The sequence below is a fragment of the Arachis ipaensis genome, chromosome B5, assembly GCF_059453495.1.
Source record: "Arachis ipaensis isolate K30076 ecotype BB chromosome B5, ASM5945349v1, whole genome shotgun sequence".
NCBI lineage: Eukaryota > Viridiplantae > Streptophyta > Magnoliopsida > Fabales > Fabaceae > Arachis > Arachis ipaensis.
Genome location: NC_142440.1, coordinates 97665869 through 97690386, shown reverse-complemented (window position 1 = coordinate 97690386; position 24518 = coordinate 97665869). Strand labels below are relative to the sequence as shown.

At 37.6% G+C, this 24518-nt stretch overlaps 1 protein-coding gene across 1 annotated transcript; it reads right to left on the bottom strand.

Moving 5' to 3' along the window:
* Window positions 1-21306: 21306 nt before the first annotated feature.
* Window positions 21307-23354, bottom strand: LOC110272215 (nuclear pore complex protein NUP85-like). Its single transcript, XM_088486213.1, has 4 exons — window positions 23285-23354; window positions 23130-23186; window positions 22709-22828; window positions 21307-21605 (listed from the first exon to the last, which is right to left on the bottom strand). Exons 2-4 carry the CDS (start codon window positions 23178-23180, stop codon window positions 21480-21482), a joined length of 297 nt encoding a protein of 98 aa, XP_088342339.1. The 5' UTR covers window positions 23181-23186; window positions 23285-23354; the 3' UTR covers window positions 21307-21479.
* Window positions 23355-24518: the final 1164 nt, after the last annotated feature.

Below are 24518 nucleotides of genomic sequence, written 5' to 3'. Positions count from 1 at the left end.
AGAAACCCAAGAGATATGCATTCAAGCTCGTTTTCAGGTAGAACGGAAGTGGTTGTCAGGCACGCGTTCATAGGTGAGAATGGTGATGAGTGTCACATAATCATCATATTCATCATGTTCTTGTGTGTGAATGAATATCTTAGAATAAGAATAAGCTTGAATTGAATGGAAAACAGTAGTAATTACATTAACTCATGAAGAATAGCAGAGCACTACACCTTAATCTATGGGGTGTAGAAATTCCACCGTTGAAAATACATAAGTGAAAATAGGGTAGACATGGCCGAGTGGCTAGCCTCCCATGGAGGTCTCAGAACATAAAAGTTACATCATGTGTTCCAGAGATCCAAAGATGATCAAAAGATAGATCCCAAGATAGATGAAAATACAATAGTAAAAGGTCCTATTTATAATGAACTAGTAGCCTAGGGTTTACAGAAATGAGTAATTAATGCAGAAATCCACTTCCGGGCCCACTTAGTGTGTGCTTGGGCTGATCATTGAAGCTTTCACATGTAGAGACTTTTCTTGGAGTTAAACGCCAACTCTGGTGCCAATTTGGGTGTTTAACTCCAGCTTTTATGCCTGTTCTGACGTTTAACGCCAGAATAGGGTAGAAAGTTGGCGTTTAAACGGTAGTTTACGTTATCAAAACTCGGAAAAAGTATAGACTATTATATATTGCTGGAAAGCCCAGGATGTCTACTTTCCAAAACAATTGAGAGCGCACCAATTGGGCTTCTGTAGCTCTAGAAAATCCATTTCAAGTGCAGAGAGGTCAGAATCCAACAGCATCTGCAGTCCTTTTTTAGCCTCTGAATCAGATTTTTGCTCAGGTCCCTCAATTTCAGCCAGAAAATACCTGAAATCACAGAAAAACACACAAACTCATAGTAATGTCCAGAAATGTGAATTTTATTTAAAAGCTAATAAAAATATAGTAAAAAGTAACTAAAACGTACTGAAAACTACCTAAAAACAATGCCAAAAAGCGTATAAATTATCCGCTCATCAGTATGCGTACAGAAGGTTCTTAAAGTGCTCTCAGTACTCATAAAGAGTTTCTGATTCTCCTTGAACAATGTAGGAGATCTCTTTCCTCAGTCTGTGTGTAACTTCATCTGGAAAGTATTTTTCCAAAAATTCTCTCCTGAGTGTATCCAAGTTGGTAACAGTCGTTTCAAGTTGGGAGTAGTACCACTCCCTCACCTTTCCCTTAAGAGAAAATGGGAAGGCGGTTAACAGAATAGAAGTTTCATTCGCACCGTGACGCCTAACAGTAGAACAGGCTGTTTGAAAATTCCTTAGGTGCTTGATAGGCTCCTAAGTAGGTAAGCCATGAAACTTGGGCATCAAGTTGATTAATGCAGTCTTTAGCTCAAAATCTGCAACCAGAGTTGGATGATGCACTTGATACGGCTGCAGTGTAAAATCTGGGGCTCCAGCTTCCTGGAGAGTAATCCTCCTAGGTGCTGCCATGTTATCTGCACGTGAATCAACTGAATCGGTAGTAAAGGAGCTTGTTTCTCTCTCAGATGGCGGTTCAGATTCGCCCTCAGATGAGACTGGAGAATCGATAACAATCACTTCACCACCCTCTGAGGCTAACCGACGTCGAGCTCGCCTAATACGTGAAATAGTTCTTTCAATTTCAAGATCAAATGCGGCTAAGCTCGGATCAGGAAGTGAACGCGTCATTCAATGAAAGAAACATATAGCTCATGGTAATAAAATAAAAATAAAATATGCAAATAAAAATAAAAATATGTACACTAATTAATAATCTAGCACACAATTGCAACTCCCCGGCAACGGCACCAAAAACTGACGAGCGGCGGAAGTTAGACCAATTAAGAGATTATAATATAATAGAATAGCGTTGCGAGTATAGCTCTTAACTAGCAAAAATCTGCCTCATCAATTTAGAAAGGTTGTCACAAAAAGTTAAAATAAAAATACTGGGAGTATGAGTCCCAGGTCGTCTCCCAACGAGTTGCTAGAAAGGGTGCTAATTTATTAATCAGGAGTTTCCAAGAGAATTTGAGAGTTGAATAATGAGAAATTAAATAATTGTAAATTAAAGCAATAAAAATTAAAGGAGATTTGTAATATTCTAAATAAAAAGCCTTGACTGGGGGAATGATTAATCGGAAGTTCTATCCTTGTTGGGATCTCTTAAGTGTAGTATCAAAAAGGTTGTTGTTTTCACTTAGTTAACCCTTACTAAATAAAGGAAAGTCAAGTGATTGAGCTAACTCTTATTCGCAAATCCTAGTCCTCTCCCTTGGGAAGGTCTAGCGTTAGTAAATACAGAACTAGCCAACAACTTCCAATTTAACCATCACTTAAGCCTTCCAACTCAAGTATCTCCTTTTAATCAACCCCCATGTCAAGTAGGGAATCTACTCCATTGACATGAATATAATGCTTGTAGAAATATAAAAAGAAGACATGATAATTTAAATAAATATAGATTCAAAATTAATTAAAAGTAAAAGTAATCCTTTTCACTAACAATCCATAAAAATAATCCAATCACCACTCTAAACAAGAATTAAGTATATGGAATAAATAAAAAGAGTAAGTAAAAAAACAAACTAGAATAGTATCTTCAACGGAGGTAATAACTCTTCAGTATCCAAAAGTAAAAGCAATAAACTAGGAATGTAAAGAGAAACTAAAGGAAGAGTAATTCTCTCTCTAGATTCAGATCTAAAAACCTAAAAACTATCCTAATGAGAATATGTGAATGTGTATCTCCGTATATCGAGTCTCTGCATGTTCCCTGGCTTTATTCTGTGTTTCTGGGCCGAAAGCTGGGTCAAAACGCGGCCCGAAATCGCTTCCAGCGTTTTCTGTTAATTTTGCAGATCGCGCAGGTCACGCATACGTGTCAGTCACGCGTGCGCGTCATTTGGCGAATTTCCTTGTCACACGTACACGTCGTCCATGCGTGTGCGTCATCTTGCAGAACTGCATTCCACGCGTACGCTGCAATTTCCTCATTCCCGCGTGCTCGCGTGAGCCATGCGCGCGCGTCGGTGTTCGCTGGTCATCTCCTTAGTTTCTCGTGTTCCTTCCATTTTTGTAAGCTTCCTCTCTATTTTCTAAGCCATTCCTGGGCTATAAAGCCTGAAACACTTAACACACATATCACGGTATCGAATGGTATAAAGGAGAATTAAAATATACTAATTAAAGATCTCTAGGAAGCAACTTTTCAATTATAAAACAATATTAGGAAGGGAATATAAAATCATGCAAATCATATGAATAAGTTTGTGAAGATTTGATAAAAACCACTCAATTAAACACAAGATAAACCATAAAATAGTGATTTATCAGTGACTTTCCAATTTTAGTTTTGAAAGCTGTTCTATATGCCCATAGAGCATCATCCAATTTTCTTGCCCAGTCTTTTCTAGTGATCCTAACTGTCTTCTCCAAGATTCTCTTTAGCTCCCTATTTGCCAATTCAGCCTGCCCATTAGTCTGAGGGTGGTATGGTGTGGTCACTTTGTGAATTACTCCATATTTGTGGAGCAATTTTTCCATTGGTCTGTTGCAAAAGTGGCTGCCACCATCACTAACAAGTCCCTTTGGTACTCCAAACTTAGTGAAAATATTTTTTTGAGAAACTGCAGAGCCACATTAGCATCACATGTAGTGGTTACCATAGCCTCCACCCATTTTGAAACATATTCTACAGCCACCAAGATATATTTGAAGGAGTATGATGGGGGAAATGGTCCTATGAAGTCTATGCCCCAGAGATCAAACACTTCCATTTCTATAATGAAGTTTTGAGGCATTTCATTCCTCCTTGTTAGTCCTCCAACTCTTTGGCATTCATTGCATTGGTGTACAAACTCTCTAGCATCTTTGAATATGGTTGGCCAGTAGAATCCACTTTGAAGTACTTTAGCAGCTATTCTTTCTGGCCCAAAGTGTCCACCATAAGCTGAACCATGACAGTGCCACAGTATGTCTCTCATCTCATTTTCAAGGATACACCTTCAAATCATCCCATCTGGGCACCTTTTGAACAAGAAGGGCTCATCCAACAAAAATTTTTTGGCTTCATTAAGCAGCTTTTTCACTTGTTGCCTGGTGAATTCTTGGGAAATTTTTTCTTCCCACCTTGTAGTTTGCAATATCAGCAAACCAAGGTGCTTATTGGACTTGGAGAAGATGTTCATCTGGGAACTTCTCATTCACTGGTTGATGTTCATCTTGGTGATAAACCCCAATTTTGTGGTTTATCTTGTGCTTATTTTGGGGGATTTTATCACCTTTTCTCACATTTATTCAATGAAATAGCATGGTTTTGTAATTCTCCCTTGATTTGTGCTTAAATATGAAAACATGTTTTTTAGGCCTTAAAATAGCTAAATTTAATCCATTTTAATTCCATTCGATGCCTTGATATGTTTGTTAAGTTATTTTAGGTTCATAAGGCAAGTATTGGATGGAAGAAGCGAGGAGAAAAGTATGCAAAGTGGGAGAACTCATGAAGAAATAAAGGAACCGTAAAGCTGTCAAGCCCGACCTCTTCGCACTCAATCGATCATAACTTGAGCTACGGAGGTCCAAATGAAGCGGTTCTAGTTGCGTTGGAAAGCTAACATCTGGAGCTTCGAAATGATATAAAATTTGTTATATGTTTCCTGACGCATAAGGGAGCGCACGCGCCATGTACGCACGCGCGCCAATGGAGCACGTGGTTCACTTAAGAGAAATCGTGGCCAGCAATTTCTAGCTCATTTTGGGTCCAATCCAACTCATTTCTGATGCTATTGAACCCAAGGATTGAAGGGGGAATGAGAAAAGTAGTCATAGTTTAGTTTTCATCATGTTTTAGGGTAGAGTTCTAGAGAGAAAAGCTCTCTCTTCTCTCTAGAATTTAGGGTAGTTTAGGTTTAATTTTCTTGAATCTCACTTTTAATTCTTGTTTTAATTTAGTTTTTCTTTTATTTTCTTGTTGTTACATCTTAATCTTCTTAGTTTCTCTTCTTCATTTCCTTTATTTTGTTACTTTTATGTTGATAAACATTGTTAGATCTATTTTCCTTTTAATGCAATTTAATGTTTGATGTTCTTTTTATTGATGAATTGAGTTGTTGATTTACTTTTCTTGCAATTGATAGTTGGTAGATTTATATTTCTTGCACATTTTACTGTGCTTTCCATGTATGCCTTCCAAGTGTTTGACAAAATGCTTGGTTGGATGTTAAAGAAGATTTTGAGCATTCTTGGCTTGGAAAGAGTAATTAGGCAATCTTGAGTCATGAAAACCCAACTTATGTGGGTGATCTAGAGTTGTTAGCTAATATTGTTCCATTGACACTAATCTTTTGCTAATTTAATTAGTAAGTTGATTAGGACTTTTGGATTGAGATTAGCTAGTCTTATTAGACTTTCTCTCATGGAAGATAATATAATACCTTCTTCCAATGTTGGAGATGACGTAATAAGATAAATTCTTGTTATTATTGTGGTATGATTGATTAGTCTTGTTTGACTTTCTCCCTATTTGTTGGAGTTGACTAAATAAGATGAATTAATCATTGCATGACTAGGATAGAAAGCCTATGATCTCAATCTTTGCCATGAATGTCTCTCTTTATTAATTGGTTTCTTTAATTGCTCTCTTTACTTTTCTTGTCATTTATTCTCTTGTCCTCTTATAAAATCAAACTCCCCTTGCATTTTCATAGCCAATAATTGAACACTTCATTGTAATTCCTCGTGAGACGACCCGGAGTCCAAAATACTCCGGTTATTTCTTATTTGGGGTTTGTTACTTGTGACAACCAAATTTTTGCATGAAAGGACTATTGTTTGGTTTAGAAGCTATACTTTACAACGAGAATTCATTAGTGGAATTCTAGACCACACAAAAGCTCGTTCATCAAAATGGCGCCGTTGCCGGGGAGTTGCAATGGTGTTATATTATTGGCTATTGTGAATATTGTGAATATGTTTGCCTTTTGCTTATTTGTTAGTTTTTGTTAGCTTTAGGACTTTGTGCTTATTTTTGTTAGCTTTTGTTTTTATTTGTTACTATGAATTTTCACCACTTTAGCTATGAGTTTGGCTCAAATTATGTTGTAGGGAATGGGAACTATAATGACAATATGCATCAAGGATGGAACAATCAAAGGTGGGAGGAGCCTCAAAGGTTTGATCACCCTTCTTGGCAACAACAACCTCCGGTTTCTTATGGGTATAATTCTAATCCTAATGCATATCAATCTAATGGATGTGGTGACCCTTATTGTGATTGTCAACAACCACCACCACATGCCTATGAACCACCCCCTCAACATGACTTTGAACCACCTTACTCACAAGCCCCCTACCACCAAACACCTCATTATGACCATAATCCTTATCTACCATACCAACCACCTTATGAACCATATGAACCACACATGGAACCACCATCATTCCAACACAATTACTCTCAAGAACCACCTCAATATACATCACCTCCATACCCTTACCAAGATGAACCAACTTTAGATTATGAACCTTTTCTCCCAAACAATGAACTTTCTCTCCCACCATCACCTCCCGATGAATCCCCCATGCAAGAACTAGGAGACCTTAACTCTCAATTCCAAAGGCAACAAGAGGAGATGGAAAAGAAGTTTAAGGAGCAAGGAGCCAAGATGGCTATCATAGTGGAAGCCGTTAGCAATATGGCCTCCTCCCAACTAAGCAATCAAGGAACTCCCATTGTTGAATGTGGAGTAGTAATCAAGGAGCATAGTGAGGGAGTGAGTTTAGAGCTTCAAGGTGTAGAGGAAGGAGTGAAACAAGGATTGCCACAAGGGGAGGAAGTCAAGATAATTGAGCCGGAAGAAGTGGTTGAAGCCTTTGAAGAGGTTAACCAAGAGATGGATTCAATCATTGAAGAATTTTATGTACAATTAAATCCTCTCCAATTGGGTTTGACATAGAGGGTAAGGAAGAAGATACCTCACCTCCCATACCCTTGGTAAGTAATGAAGAAGAGATTGAATTGGAAGGAAACTACCAAGAGGAGGAGGTTGAGCAAGAAGCAAGCTCCATCATTGAAGATGATTCCACACCAACTAATGAGTCTTTTGGAATTGATGAATCTCCTTCATTGTATTGTGAAATTGATGACAAGGAGGACCGTGCACAACCTCCAACACATGGTTTGAGCAATGAAGGGTGTATAGAAGAAGTTGGTGAGCAAGGAATTGAAATTGAAGATGCTTGCAAAGAGGTGGAAGATGCAAAGAAAGAGCACAAGGGAATGGATCTCACATTGGCTAAGTGTGAGGAGGTCCCCCTTCCTAAGTCACCATCATCTAACACAACATTCAAGTGGGTAAAATTTCTATCCCTAAGCTTTACTTTCTCACTTGAATATGGTTTGATTGAAAATGATGGTCAACTTAGAGCTCTTTGTGGAGTTAAGGGTAAGAGAGAGTTGTGTAGTGGTTGGAAACATCATTCTAGGTTCATTATGGTTGCTTGCTCAAAGTTTGATTACAAGGTTTGGTGTGGAGCTAAATTGTATGGGTCTAGGAAGTTGTTTGGAGGCTTCTTTGAGAATTCCAAGGCTAAACCACCCAAGTGGAATCATGATGATCACTTTGAAGATGGGTGTCAAAACAAAGTGTGGGATCCCGGATCACACAAGGAAAATCAACTTTGGGAGCTCATGGTTTGTGAAGAACTCCATCAAAGCTTGGAGATGTTAAAATTGAAGAATGGAGCTTATTGGAGACTCAAGCATTGGTGGATGTTCAAGGATAGCTTCAAGCACAAGCCACCTTGATGAGGAGCTCCGCATAACTCCAACTTAAGGACAATAAACAAAAGTGCTAGGTGGGAGACACCCCACCATGGTAATATCTTTTCATTTTCTCTTTTGTAAATATTGATAGAATTAGTTTAAATTCATGTTTAGAGTAGTTTGTTGAGTTTATTTGGTAGTTTGATATGTTAAATAAGGTTTTATGGTGTTTGGGTAGCTGTTTGGAGGTTTGGAATGCTTGGATTGGTGCAAGAACATGAAAAATTTTGAAAAACAGAGCACCAACCCGCGCGTGCGCGCACCTGGCGCGTACGCGCGCCTCAAGCATTTTCGACCATCCACACGGGCACGCCATGTGCGCAGACGCGTGGATTGAAAAATCTCACCCCTCCATACATTGACCCGAGAGTTGCGCCTACACTGCGCCATCACCATGCCTGAGGCACAAACCATCCACGCGTGCGCGCACCTGGCGCGCCCTTCAAGCTAATTGCGCAATGCGCGTGCACGCACACTGTGCGCCTGTGCGCCGATAGCGTCAGCTGCCCTCCTGGTACATGTTCCAGAGAGTTGGGCCAATTTTGTGCCTGGTTCATGCCCGCAACTGACGTGCAGGCGCACTTCACGGGTCCGCGCGAATCGCCACCTCCATCAGGCACGCGCCCGCACACTGTGCGCGTCCGCGTCGCACAAAAAAAAATTTCTTTTCTTCCATTTTCTTTTGTTGCATATGCCTATTTCCATTCATTGCATTTTAATTTTATTTTTATAGCTTATTCTTATTTTCTTTTCTAAGTTTCTTATTTTAATAATGGTGTTGAATTCTCTTACTCAATTGTTGAGAATTTCTTGGTTAATTTTGGTGCTTCTTGACTTGTTTGATATTGATGGGTAATGAAATTTCTAATTCAATGCTTAACCTTTGATGATCCTTGTACCCTTTGTGCATTGATATGAGCTTACATGTCTTTCATGACCTACTCTTTCTTGTTTGAGCTTGATGCAACATGCTCTTCATGTCATTTGCCTATGTTTTGACTTTATTCTTGCATCAAGTATTAATTGATATGCCCTTTGCCTATATTTCTCTCTCACTTAGATGTGTAGCTAACATGTAGTGAGGACCCTATTCTTATTTGGTATTAGCCCCCCCATGTTCTAATTGCTTTCATATCTTTGTTGTAGGCTTAATTTTCTTTCTTTTTCCTTCCTTTTAGGTTGGCCACCAAGAAGGAAAGGATTGGAAGGGCTTCTAAATGGGGCAACAAACAAGCTCATTCGCACAATCTTTTGAAGGACCTCATCAATTGTAGCAACCCATCCACCTTGCTCTTCTTTGCATGCACCGAGGACCGTGCAAATTTCTAAGTGTGGGGAGGTCGTCCGACCGACCTCCATGGGTAACAATTCCTTTATTTCAACACCAATTCTTGATTTTCTTTGTTAGTTAGTTGTTGCATTGCATGATAGGTTGCATGCTAGTTAGAATTTGTATATATTTTACCATTTCTTTTTATGTTAGGACTACTTGGTTAGTGTGATGATTTCTTTTCCAAGAAAACTGTTTTTAGGGCACCCTACCAATTTGAAAAATTTTTTCTTGTTGAACTTGTTTGAAGAATTTATTTTGGAACATGGTTTCTGAGTTAAGAACACAAACATGTGAGTTTTGAGCCCAATTGTGTGGTTACATATTATAACCACTTATTTTCCATTCTTGTGTGCATTATTCTTTTTCTATGATTGTAATCTTTGATTTGTTTGATTCTTTATGTCCATTATTTCATGTATACATACATTTATTTGATTGAGGCCATCATTTTATTTAGCTCACTTACCCAAATAGCCTACCTTTCATCAACCATTGTTAGCCAATTTTGAGCCTATTTAATCTCTTTTGTTCTTAATTTTAGCACATCATTACCCCTAAGTGAAAAATAATAAATGTCCCTTAATTTGGATCTTTGATTAGCTTAGGCTAGTGAGGGTGTGTATCACTTGGGTATGGGAAACTTGGGACATTGGTTGAGAGAAAAAAAAGTGTGTTTTTATATTTTTATTGAAAATTTAGGAATTGGGTACATATTCATGCACTATATGTAAAAGCATATGCATTGATATGTTTGTATATACTAAAAAAAATAGAAAAAAAAGAGAAAAAGAAATAAAAAGGGGACAAAAATGCCCCATAGTAAAGTTCAATAAAAATCAATGCATATGGAATGTTAATTAAAGATAATGCATGAGTATGTGAAAAAAGAAGTAGGAATCATGGGTAGCTAGATTGTGTATTAGAATTGTATATGTTTTTATATGTGTTAGGTGAGAGCTTAGGCTAATCAAAGATACAAATTTCAAGCTCACTTGACCATATGCATCCTTACCTTTACCCTAGCCCCATTACAACCTATGAATAAGTCCTCATGATGAATGTATGCATGCATTGAATAATTGTTGATTGTTAGATGAAAAACAAATCTTGAAAAGCATGAGTAGAAGAGAATTGAGTGATCGACCCTATACACTAGAGCAACTAGAGCGGATACACTTCCGGTGAGGGTTCGATGCTCAATTCCTTGTTTCCGGCTTTCATGAGCTTTTCTTCTTGCAAGTCTATTTGTGCTTTATTTTGATATTCAAATTGGTAGAGTTTGTGAGTCGTCATATGACATTTGCCCTACTTGCTTATATATGTTCTTGGAGATTGATTTACCTTTAATCAAGTAGGTAGAATCATTTAGTTGCATTCATATAGATAGGTGCATGTAGTTTATTTGCATTGAATAAATGTTCATACCCTTTTCTTGTCCTTCTTTATTCTTAGCATGAGGACATGCTTGGTTTAATTGTGGAGAGATTTGATAAACCCCAATTTTGTGGTTTATCTTGTGCTTATTTTGGGGATTTTATCACCTTTACTCACATTTATTCAATGAAATAGCATGGTTTTGTAATTCTCCCTTGATTTGTGCTTAAATGTGAAAACATGCTTTTTATGCCTTAAAATAGCTAAATTTAATCCACTTTAATTCCATTCGATTCCTTGATATGTTTGTTAAGTTATTTCAGGTTCATAAGGCAAGTATTGGATGGAAGAAGTGAGGAGAAAAGCATGCAAAGTGGGAGAACTCATGAAGAAAGGAAGGAACCGTAAAGCTGTCAAGCCCGACCTCTTCGCACTCAATCGATCATAACTTGAGCTACGGAGGTCCAAATGAGGCGTTTCTAGTTGCGTTGGAAAGCTAACATCTGGGGCTTCAAAATGATATAAAATTTGCCATATTTTGCCTGACGTATAAGGGCGCGCACGCGCCATGTATGCGCGCACGCTGATGGAGCACGTGGTTCACTTAAGAGAAATCGTGGCCAGTGATTTCTAGCTCATTTTGGGCCCAATCCAACTCATTTCTGATGCTATTGAATCCAAGGATTGAAGGGGAAATGAGAAAAGTAGTCATAGTTTTGTTTTCATCATGTTTTAGGGTAGAATTCTTGAGAGAGAAGCTCTCTCTTCTCTCTAGAATTTAGGGTAGTTTCGGTTTAATTTTCTTGAATCTCACTTTTAATTCTTGTTTTAATTTAGTTTTCCTTTTAATTTCTTGTTGTTACATCTTAATCTTCTTAGTTTCTCTTGTTCATTTCCTTTATTTTGTTACTTTTATGTTGATGAACATTGTTAGATCTAATTTCTTTTTAATGCAATTTAATGTTTGATGTTCTTTTTATTGATGAATTGAGTTATTGATTTACTTTTCTTGCAATTGATAGTTAGTAGATTTATATTTCTTGCACATTTTACTATGCTTTCCATGTATGGCTTCCAAGTATTTGACAAAATGCTTGGTTGGATGTTAGAGTAGATTTTGAATATTCTTGGCTTGGAAAGAGTAATTAGGCAATCTTGAGTCATGAAAACCCAACTTATGTTGGTGATCTAGAGTTGTTAGCTAATATTGTTTCCATTGACACTAATCTTTTGCTAATTTAATTAGTAAGTTGATTAGGACTTTTGGATTGAGATTAGCTAGTCTTATTAGACTTTCTCTCATGGAAGATAATATAATACCTTCTTCCAATGTTGGAGATGACGTAATAAGATAAATTCTTGTTATTATTGTGGTATGATTGATTAGTCTTGTTTGACTTTCTCCCTATTTGTTGGAGTTGACTAAATAAGATGAATTAATCATTGCATGACTAGGATAGAAAGCCTATGATCTCAATCTTTGCCATGAATGTCTCTCTTTATTAATTGGTTTCTTTAATTGCTCTCTTTACTTTTCTTGTCATTTATTCTCTTGTCCTCTTATCAAATCAAACCCCCTTGCATTTTCATAGACAATAATTGAACACTTCATTGTAATTCCTCGTGAGACGACCCGGAGTCCAAAATACTCCGGTTATTTCTTATTTGGGGTTTGTTATTTGTGACAACCAAATTTTTGCATGAAAGGACTATTGTTTTGTTTAGAAACTATACTTTACAACAAGAATTCATTAGTGGAATTCTAGACCACACAAAAGCTCGTTCATCACTTGGTTGGTCTCTTGTGGTAGTCTTGACAGATGGTCTGCAACTTGGTTCTCACTTCCCTTTCTATCCCTCACTTCAATGTCAAATTCTTGTAACAACAGCACCCACCGAATAAGCCTTGGCTTGGAATCCTGTTTAGACATGAGATACTTGAGAGCAGCATGATCAGTATACACTACAACTTTTGAACCAATCAAGTATTGTCTAAATTTATCAAATGCATATACAATTCCCAAGAGTTCTTTTTCTGTGGTGGTATAATTTTTCTGTGCCTCATTCAACACCTTACTCGCATAGTATATAACATGATGCAGCTTGTCTTTCTTTTGCCCCAATACAGCACCAATTGCAAAGTCATTTGCATCACACATGAGTTCAAAAGGCAATTCCCAATCTGGGGGTGTGATGATTGGTGCTGTAGTGAGTTTATTTTTTAAAGTTTCAAAGGCATGCTTACAGCTATCATCAAAGACAAAAGGATTGTCAACCACTAACAAGTTACTTAGTGGTTTAGCTATTTTTGAAAAGTCTTTGATGAATCTCCTATAAAAACCAGCATGCCCAAGAAAACTTCTCAATGCTTTTACATTGATTGGTATAGGAAGATTTTCTATGATCTCTATCTTCGCTTTATCAATTTCTATACCTTTGCTTGAAACCTTATGCACAAGAACTATCCCTTCAGGAACCATGAAGTGGCATTTTTCCCAATTTAAGACTAGATTAGTTTCTTGGCATCTTTTCAAGACAAGAGTTAAATGATGTAAGCAAGTATCAAAGCAATTGCCAAAGACAGAAAAATTATCCATGAAAACTTCTAAAAATTTTTCTATCATGTCAGAAAATATGGAAATCATACACCTTTGAAAGTTAGCAGGGGCATTGCACAGCCCAAAGGGCATCCTTCTGTAGGCAAAGACTCCGAATGGACATGTGAAGGAGGTCTTCTCTTGATCCTTGGGGTCCACCACTATTTGATTGTACCCAGAGTACCCATCCAAGAAGCAATAGTAGGCATGGCCAGCCAATCTTTCTAACATCTGATCAATGAAAGGGAAAGGGAAGTGATATTTCCTTGTGGCATCATTCAGTCTTCTATAGTCAATGCACATTCTCCACCCTGTCACTGTCCTTGTGGGAATGAGTTCATTCTTTTCATTAAAGATGATAGTCATGCCACCTTTCTTTGGCAGTACTTGAACTGGGCTTACCCAAGAGCTGTCAGAGATTGGGTATATGATTCCAGCATTCCACAACTTCATCACTTATTTTTGAACCACTTCCTTCATGGTTGGGTTAAGCCTTCTTTGGGGTTATACCACTGGTTTTGAGTCTTCTTCTAGCAGGATCTTGTGCATACAAATTGCAGGGCTTAAGCCCTTGATGTCATCAATTGTCCACCCTAAAGCTGTCTTATGATTTTTCAATACTTCAATCAGCTTTGTTTCATATTCCATGCTTAAAGAGGAATTGATGATTACTGGAAGACTATCTTCCCCACCAAGATATGCATATTTGAGATGAGAAGGGAGGGGCTTCAACTCTTGCTTTGGCACCTCCTCTGTCTTGTCTTCCAAAGAGATTTCAGTTACATGTTCCTCATTGACATCTTGTTCTATTTCTATTTCTTCTTCTTGTTCCTCAAGAATGCTTGTTTCAAGCGTTTCCTCCACCAGATCTTCAATCATCTCCACTCTCATGTGCTTTTCTTTTTCAGGTGGATATTGCATTGCTTTAAAGACATTGATGATCATTTGCTCATTGTGCACTGATGAGCGGATAATTTATACACTTTTTGGTATTGTTTTTACATAGTTTTCAGTATGATTTGATTAGTTTTTAGTATATTTTTATTAGTTTTTAAATAAAAATCACATTTCTGGACTTTACTATGAGTTTGTGTAATTTTTCTGTGATTTTAGGTAATTTATGGCTGAAATTGAGGGACTTGAGCAAAAATCAGATTCAGAGGCTGAAGAAGGATTGCAGATGCTGTTGGATTCTGACCTCCCTGAACTCAAAGTGGATTTTCTGGAGCTACAAAAGTCCAAATGGCGCGCTCTCAATTTCTTTGGAAAGTAGACATCTAGGGCTTTCCAGCAATATATAATAGTCCATACTTTGCCCGAGTTTAGACGACGCAAACTGGCGTTCAACGCCAGCTCTCTGCCCTATTCTGGAGTTAAACGCCAGAAATAGGTTGCAAAGCAGAGTTAAATGCCAGAAATAGGTTACAAACTGGCGTTCAACTCCAAGGAAGACCTCTACACGTGAAAGCTTTAATGCTCAGCCCAAGCACACGCCAAGTGGGCCCAGAAGTGGATTTCTGCATCATTTACTCATTTCTGTAAACCCTAGTAACTAGTTTAGTATAAATAGAACCTTTTACTATTGTGTTATGAATCTTTTGATCATGTTTTGATGATTGAACCCTCTTTGGGAGGCTGGCCATTCGGCCATGCCTGGACCATTATCCCTTATGTATTTTCAACGATAGAGTTTCTACACACCATAGATTAAGGTGTGGAGCTCTGCTGTTCCTCATGAATTAATGCAAAGTACTATTATTTTTCTATTCAATTCAAGCCTATTTCTTCTCTAAGATATTCATTCGCACACAAAAACCTGATGAATGTGATGATTATGTGACGCTCATTATCATTCTCACTTATGAACATGTGCCAGACAAACACTTCCGTTCTACATGTAAACAAGCTTGAATGTGTATCTCTTAGCCTTCTGATCGTGAGATCAGAGTCTTCGTGGTATAGGCTAGAATTATTGGTAGCCATTCTTGAGATCCGGAAAGTCTAAACCTTGTCTGTGGTATTCCGAGTAGGATCCGGGAAGTGATGGTTGTGACGAGCTTCACACTCGCGAGTGCTGGGCGTAGTGACAGACGCAAAAGGATTACTGAATCCTATTCCAGCAGGATCGAGAACCGACAGATGATTAGCCGTGCGGTGACAGCGCATCTTGGACCATTTTTACTAAGAGGACGGGAAGTAGCCATTGACAATGGTGATGCCCTACATAAAGCTTGCCATGGAAAGGAGTAGGAATGATTGGATGAAGACAATAGGAAAGCAGAGGTTCAGGAGGAACAAAAGCATCTCTATACGCTTATCTAAAATTCTCACCAAGGAATTGCATAAGTATCTCTATCCTATTTTATATTTTAATTATATTTTAATTATCAATTCACCATAACCATTTGAATACGCCTGACTGAGATTTACAAAGTGACCATAGCTTGCTTCAAGCCGACAATCTCCATGGGATCGACCCTTACTCACGTAAGGTTTATTACTTGGATGACCCAGTGCACTTGCTGGTTAGTTGTGCGAAGTTGTGACAAAGAATTAAGATTATGAACGTGCGTATTAAGTTTTCAGTGCCATTACCAAGGAATGAACGATCACGATTTCTGCGCACCATGCACCCTAAGGATCATCTCCCCTTTCTCCACATCAATGATGGCTCTTGCTGTGGCTAGGAAAGGTCACCCCAAAATAATTGAGTTGTGTCCTTCTTCTTCCATATCCAAAATGACAAAATCGGCCAGGAAGATGAATTTCCCAGCCTTCACCAATAAGTTATCCACAACCCCATTGGGTACTTTGAGTGATCTATCCGCCATTTGAAGTGACATTCTGGTGGGTTTGACATCCTCTTTTGCAAGCTTTTTCATTAGTGAGAGAGGCATCAAATTGATGCTGGCACCTAAGTCACAGAGAGCTTTTTCCAAGGTTATGTTGCCTATGGTGCATGATATGATGAAACTCCCAGGATCTTTGAGTTTTGGTGGGAGACCTTTTTGAATTACTGCACTGCACTCTTGGGTCAAGACCACAGTCTCTTTCTCATTCCAGCTTCTCTTCTTAATAATAAGTTCCTTGAGGAATTTTGCATATAAAGGCATCTGCTCCAATGCTTCAGCAAGGGGAAGGTTGATTTCCAGCTTCTTAAAAACCTCCAGAAACTTGGGAAATTATTGGTCCTTTAGCTCTCTTTGCAACCTTTGAGGGTATGGTAGAGGAGGGATGTAAGGTTTCACCTCCTTCCTCTGTTCTTGTGGATGCTCTTCCATGATTTTCTTTCCCTTCCTTGGAGCTTGTGATTCTTCCTCCTTCTCTTTGAGCTTCTCCCGGTCCTTCTCTTCAGCAGTCACTTTATTGTCAACCTTGTCATTTTCCAGTGTCCTTCCACTTCTGAGTTGAATTGCTTTGCATTCTTCTTTGGGATTTGGAATGGTATCACTTGGGAAAGTGTTGGTTGGTCTTTCAGCTGGCTGTTTGGACAATTGTCCAATTTGTCTTTCCAAGTTCCTTAGTGAGGCTTCATGGTTCTTGTTGGCCAATTCTTGGTGCTTTATCATTTTCTCCATCATTATCTCCAGGTTGGAGATTCTTTGGGATTCTTGGGGTGGTTGTGGCTAAGTGTGGGATGTAGATGGTGGATGGAAGTTGTTTTGGTTAGTTGATGGGTTATTTGGTGAATAGTAATTGGATGGGGGTTGATTATTTTGTGGTTTTCTATATGGGTTTTGGTTAGTGGTTTGATGGTTCTGGTGATTTGTGTTGCGAGAGATGCTTTGGTTGGAGTTTCTTTGCCAAGAATTTTGGTTCTCTCCCTACTTGAGATTGGAGTGGTTCCTCCAAGATGAATTCTGAGTGTCTCCATGGAACTCATTCTGTTCAGCACTTTGGTTATGCATATATTGAACTTGTTCTGGCTGCTGCTCTTCATAGCTCTCTTCTTGTTGTTCCCACACCACTAGGGGTTGATTTGTAGTGCTCACTGCTGCAAGTTGCAGGCCATCCATCCTTTTTGACATCATCTCTATTTGTTGCTGAAGTTGCTGATGCATAAGTTTGTTTTGAGCTAATATTGTATCAACTTCTTCAAGCTCAAATACACCTTTCTTTGGAACTGCTTGTCTTTCAGAAGAGTATTAATACTCATTGTTGGTCACCATGTCTATAAGATCATGTGCCTCTTGAGCAGTTTTCATCATTTGCAAGGATCCTCCTGAAGAATAGTCTAAAGCCTTCCTTGAACTCAATGATAGACCTTCATAGAAATCCTGTAGCTCAACCCACTTACTGAACATTCCCTCTGGACACCTTTTGATCAAAGCTTTATACCTTTCCCAGCCTTCATACAATGATTCTCCTTCTAGCTGTCTGAAGGTTTGCACATCAGTTTTCAGTTTAATGACTCTTTGAGGGGGGTAGAATTTGGCTAGGAACTTGCTAACCAAATCATCCCAGTTAGTGATGCTTTCTTTTGGGAAGGTTTCTAGCCAATGTGTGGCTTTGTCTCTCAATGAGAATGGGAATAACAAAAGCTTATATATGTCAGGATGGACTCCAATGGTTTTAACAGTGTCACAAATTCTTAAGAACACAGAGAGGTGTTGGTTTGGATCTTCAGCAGTACTTCCTCCATATTGACAATTATTCTGGACCAGGGTAATCAATTGAGGCTTGAGTTCGAAGTTGTTAGCATAGACATTGGGGTTTAAGATACTGCTCCCACAATTCCTTGGGTTGGGGATAGTATAAGAGGCTAAGACTCTTCTCTGAGATTGGCCATTGTTGTTGGCCACATCCTCTGGTGGATTAGCTAAGTTACCCTCCATTTTTTTATCTTCCTCTTCTGATTCTTCTTCTCTAATCACTCCCTTTCCTCTTGCTTCTCTTCTCAATCTCAAGAATGTTCTCTCTGGCTCAGAATCAAAGGAGGTGGATTTACCTTTTCTCCTACCTGGCATACAAACACAAACAAATCAAAAACACAAACAGAACACTCTATTGCTAGAGTGAAGTTAAGGTTAGCAGAAACAAAATCACAAACAGATAGAGTGCTTAACAAAAATAAAGAAAAATGCTTAATCTAGATTATCACCTACTTAATCATCGTTGATCTAAATTGATCCCCGACAACGGCGCCAAAAACTTGATGAGAGAAAATCAATTTCACATAAACTAACCGGCAAGTGTACCGCGTCGTATCAAGTAGTAAAACTCACGAAAGTGAGCTCGATCCCACAGGGATTGATGGATCAAGAAATTTTAGTTAGGTGATAAATTTAGTTAAGCTAACAGTTGATGAATTGAGTGAAATTTGATTAACAGAAAGTAGATTGCAAGAAAGCTAGAGTGCAGAATATAGATTGACAGAAAAGTAAATGGAAGAAAGCTTAAATGACAGAAACTTAAAGTGCAAGAAATTTAAAAGAGCTGAAAATTAAATTGCAAGAAAGGTAAATAACTGAATCTTAAATTGCAGAAGAGTAGAAGTACAGAAACTTAAATGACAAGGAAACTTAAATTGCATGAATTATAAAGGGATTTGGGTGCTGGGAATAGAAACAAAACTGGATAGTGTAAATTGCAGTGAAATCAGAGAGATCTAAGTTGAAGAAATTCAAAGAAAGTGATTCATCAGGGATCGGAGATATCATAATCCTTCATGAATCAATTGGATCTCAACTCCTTTCTCAATCATATGGTAGATCTATGGCAGATTGAAATTGATTGGATCCCAATTCCTTGGCAATCCAATCTCTATAATCACAACCAATCTTGCCAATTCCTTGATCTAATTGTCATGAGAAGAGGTTAAGTGCATACTCTCATCCATAAGCCACATGATGAGGGAAAAACGATTCCACACAAAACTCACCGGCAAGTGTACCGGGTCGCATCAAGTAGTAATAACTCACAAGAGTGAGGTCAATCCTACAGGGATTGATGGATTGATCAATTTTAGTTAGGTGATGAATTTAGTTAAGCGAATATTTGATGATTTGAGTGAACTTGATTAACAGAAGCTAAATTGCAAGTAAATAAAAGGGAGAGGGTGAATTGACTGAATCTTAAAGTGCAGAAGGAGTAAATTATAGAAACTTAAAGTGCAAGAAAGTAAAAGAGCTAAAACTTAAATTGCAAGAAAGGTAAATGACTGAAACTTAAAGTGCAAGAAACTTAAATTACTGAATCTAAATTGCTGGGAAATGTAAACTGCTTGAAGAATAAAAGGGATTTGGGTGTTGGGATTCAAATTGAACTAGAAAATGTAAATTAAAGTAAATCAGAGAGCTATGAAACGAAGAAAATCATATCAGGATCTCAGTAGCAAAGCAGAAATGGAAAATTGCTTGAAGAAACAAACAGCAAGAAAAACTTAGATCAAATGTGAAATTATAAGAGATAAATTGAAAATTGCAGAAGAGCAACAAGATCAGAAAGCAGATCTAGGTCTCAATTGCTCTCTTGACCAAACAGACAAGAAATTACAGAAGAAATGAAATGAAAACAGAGAAGAAGATGGAAATCTAATTCTCCAATTCTCAGAATTATAAGACTGAAAAGCAAAAGATGATTCTCAGATCAAGAAATTCAATGGAGTTCTTCAATCTGAATTCAAAAACCCAAAACAGAAAGTAGAGGTTGCAGAAACAAGAACAAACAGAAAGAAAACTAGATCTAATCCCAATTCCCAAATTTCAAATGAAAATTAAAAGTGAAAAACTAAAAATGAGCAAAAAGGTTCCTCTCTAATCAAATTTGTTTCTATTTATACACTTTCTATTCTCAATCTTCAAAACTTGGAGTGGGATTTTTAATTTTGGCCTTGAATAAAATTGGGTTGGAGATGCATGCTCCAGTGGAGCGCTCCGTTTGGAAAGTGAACTTGGCGTTCACTTCTCCCTTGGTGCGCCTTTGTTGCGCCTTGTTGCCTCTAGCGTTCACTAATTGAACGCTGCGCTCAAATTTTGAGCGCCACACTTGGTTGGGTGCTGCCTTGGATGCGCGCATTGTTTCCCTTGGCTCTCTCTCTTCAAAAACGTTCACTAAGTGAACGTGGCGTTCACTTTTTGACCGCTACCCTTTGTTGCACGCCTTGGTGCGCTTGTTTCCTTGGTGTGTGATGGTCTTCCTTGGGTGTTCACTTATTGAACGCTGCGTTCAAAGTTTGAGCGCCACCCTTTGCTTATTTGGTGCATTTGGCCTGAGCTTCCTCCCCAAGGCTTGAAACCCACGATAAAGTTCATAAAGTGAACGCCAAGTTCACTTTTTGAACGCTATCCCTTGCCTCTTTGATGCGTTGTATTAGTGACACTACAAAAAAAAGGCCTATGGTCACGGTAGCTAGGAAAAAGGGTGACCATAGGTCTATGGTCACGGTTTTGGACCTATGGTCACGGTTTTTTACCGTGGCCTATTCTCTCGTGGGCATAGGTCTATGGTCACGGTTTTTTTATCTATGGTCACGGTTACCATTTTCAAATTCTGACACTTTAGGCCACCTTTTTTTACCGTGACCATAGCCTCTATGGTCACCCCTCTTGAAAACCGTGACCAAAGCCTTATCTATGGTCACCTCTCTTTAAAACCGTGACCATAGCCTTATCTATGGTCACGGTTTTCACCGTGGCCATAACTCTATGGTCACCCCTCCTTAAACCGTAACCATAGCCTTATCTGTGGTCATAGTTTTTACCGTGACCATAGCCTCTATGGTCACCCCTCCTGAAAACGGTAACCATAGCCTTATCTATGGTCACGGTTTTCACCGTGACCATAGCCTCTATGGTCACCCCTCTTTAAAACCGTGACTATAGCCTTATCTATGGTCACGGTTTTCACCGTGGCCATAGCTCTATTATCACCCCTCCTTAAACCGTGACCATAGCTTTATCTATGGTCACGGTTTTCACTGTGACCATAGCCTCTATGGTCACCCTTCCTTAAAACCGTGACCATAGTTATCTATGGTCATGGTTTTCACTGTGACCATAGCCTCTATGGTCACCCCTCTTTAAAACCGTGACCATAGCCTTATCTATGGTCAACCGTGACCATAGCCTGTTTTGTTTTATACGATTTAATTTTTTTTAAAACTAATCACATCCCAAAATGATCATAATCACCAAATAAATCTAAAAATAAGAAATTCAAGAAATCTAAATCATAAAAATTTTATTATAAGCTAGATATGTTTTTAGTCCAAACAACACAAATAAAAATAGTGTAAATATCGATTACATGTAATAACACGTAAAATCTCGTTTCAAAAAGTACACAAGACATCAAAATATTACATGTAGATAACTAAAGTCATTATAAGACTCATTCCATTTCATCCAAAATACAAGTATGAGAATAGAACAATTAGGCAGCACCCTTTCCCTTCTTCTGGATTTTCTTCAGTGCAACCTAAAAGCTTTTGAATTGCTCTTCGCATGTATTGGATTGCAAACTTTACCTATAACATTAAGAATCAAACAAAATCAGCTTAACAATAGTAAAACTGTTACCAAATTTTGATTCAGCATTAATTATAAGTATAAAAACAACTATATATACTCACAGTGAACTTTGGAAGATGAACTTTATATGTATCTACAAGTTCCATCATCAAATCAACCAAATCAGAGAATGGACTATCTAAAACCATCCCTGCAATTGATGGATCCTCAAGTCCATACATAAGGCTGAAGAGAGTCACATAATTAATGGCATGATATACCGGTCAAAATGATAAGTTGAATCCTTACATGCACGTAACAAGGAGAAAAAAATTGATTCACATTGGAACAAAAACATACATGAGTTTCCAATTCAACAAATAAAATTACCTAAAATAATTTTTGCTCATGAATATAATATGAAATCCTTAGTGCTACAGAGATACAAAAATCTACTTCTCAAGAATCACAATGATGGAAACACCCTCTTTCACAAGCCATTTCAGCCACCATATAATGGACTGTAATCCCTTTACGTTTTATATGATCCTTAGCTCCTTACAAATAACCACAAAATCTTAATGGAAGAAGTATTTAACAAATTAATGAGATCTCTTCGGTGGCAACTAATTATGACAATGCATTAACTGTGAACTAAACCCAAGTTTTTTTCCCCACAAACCTATTGTTGCTTAGCAAGCCATTTCTAACCCTCCTTCCAAAGAAAAAGGTCGAAGCTAGAAAGTGAATGATAAAAGCCTACCTAGTTATAGTTCCCATTGAGATACAAATCCAACAAAAAAAAATCTTCTATTGGAATTTAAATGTGAGAATTTGTGTCATCCTACTATAGCTTTATTTTTTAAAACTTAATAACTAAGTGTTTCATGTTGACATTTTAGGTAAGGAACACATTGTGTGGCATCCAAATATAATTTCAAGAGATGAAAAAGCAAGTTACAAAACTGTATATCTTTTAGCATAAAGCCATAACTCCACAATAACTATCATGTTCAAGCATATATCTACAAGTCCTAAAATGGAATTACAAAGATCATAAGAATAAATGTGTCTAAAAGCAAACATAAAAGTAGTTCTCTATAGCAGCATTGGAATATACCTTGATGAAGTCAGGCTTGGATTTAAGGAGTTCACCTAATTTTCCATTAGTAGATTCATGACATAGGCGGGGCATTTTGGAAATAAGAACAGCAACTGCCTCCACAAGCCCATTCTCTAACTGAGTAATCAGATGATGGCAGAAAATGAGATACAGTAATAAATATGTGATACAGTAGCAACAACATCAGCTTCATATAAAACAATTCCAGGATTTTTCTTTATTGGGGGGTTGTAAAAGAAGAAACATTATTAAGATATTACAAGGCTAACAGATCCATAATATAAAAAGGATAGGATAAAAAAGTACACAAACAAAATAATGATTTTCAATCTCTCTGCATATATCTAAAAGACACATCCCTACATACAACCAATACAAGTAATCCTATATAGTATTATGTTCATGATTTGATGCCAACCTCACAATTACTAAGCTGATCTAGTTGATAAGATCCATGCAACCTCAGCATTTTCACCTGTACACAAAAGCCAACTTCAACATGCAGTATTTATTTACAAGGAAACAATATATGTGAAGAAGAAAATGAAAGAAATACATTAGCTTTTTACTAACCACAATATCAAGCCAACCAACTGAGTGCAGATGACATCACTTCCCAATATCTAGGGTCATCCTCAAGCACCTATACAAACAAATTTGATATTTATACTTCTCTGGCCTGAGCGTAATTGGTTAAACACAAAACTATAAGATATATAGTATAAAGACAGCCTTTTGGTGTTCTGTGGTTTCTGCCTTTTTACAGATATATTTTTATGTTCAACTTTAGTACAATGAATTAATAAAACACATTCTGAAATACATACATGTTAAATTTGATACAACTTTTTTTTGGTCAATTCTGAAAATGATGGATGCAAAAATGAGGATATGCCATTGGAGAGCACATTTAACAAAGATATGTCCATAATACCTGTATTAAGAAACAAAAAATAAAACACTTGCATCAGTTTTGAAATATGTGTAACAAAAAATTAACATTTTCTTGAGGGAAATTTATCATTTTGTTTCTACTCCAAGAAAATACATAAAACCATCTGAACAACATATTTTTCTTCAACATGTGCTATTGCTACTTTCTCTCTGATAACTTATCCTCCTCCAATCTCATCTAAAATCCTCCTTGATTATCTAGACCTGAAACCAGCTACGTAATCATTGGCAACCAAGCATAACATAATTAAGCTGAACTCAACTCAACAAAAAGTAAAAATAGATTCAACTATGTTTATCATATCAAACTATGCCTTAATAGCTAATTGAGAAAGGAAAATTGTCAAGCTTTCATTTTTCATTGAGAATCAAGAAACAAAAAACACTACAATACACCAAGCAAGATCAACAAAGGGACACACAACCAATCAAACAACACCAATACATACAACTGAATAAAGTAGCAAAATTAGAACTTTCAAATGATTTAAACAGCATTGGGAAGTATAACAGAAATAACATGCGGATTACTGGAAATAATGGATGAAGCAAAGAAATGATGAATAATCAGTACCAGAGAATATAAGCCCAGAAGTTTCAACATATAATTAGCTCCACGATTAGGAATTATTCAGTAAAGTTCCGAAATATACACTACATTTTCCAGCCACTACTGCTGAAATAATACTTTCCGTCCATTCAAAGAAGAGAATACCTGAAAAATCAGGAAACTAAAAAGTAAGAAGTTCCCCAACGAATACAAGAAGGATGGTGATGTTGGGGGTGGAATTTACGCCAGAAACCCCCAAAGGAAAAGAGGCGGAATTTGAGGAGTAGCAGTAGCGCTGGTGGC

Coding starts and splice junctions, on each gene's coding strand:
- LOC110272215 (XM_088486213.1), bottom strand. CDS start 23,180: ATGCTGAGGTTGCATGGATCTTATCAACTAGATCAGCTTAGTAATTGT. Junction 22,829..23,129: donor ATCAGCTTAGTAATTGTGAG/GTTGGCATCAAA, acceptor CTGATTACTCAG/TTAGAGAATGGGCTTGTGGA. Junction 21,606..22,708: donor CCAAGCCTGACTTCATCAAG/GTATATTCCAAT, acceptor TTAATGTTATAG/GTAAAGTTTGCAATCCAATA.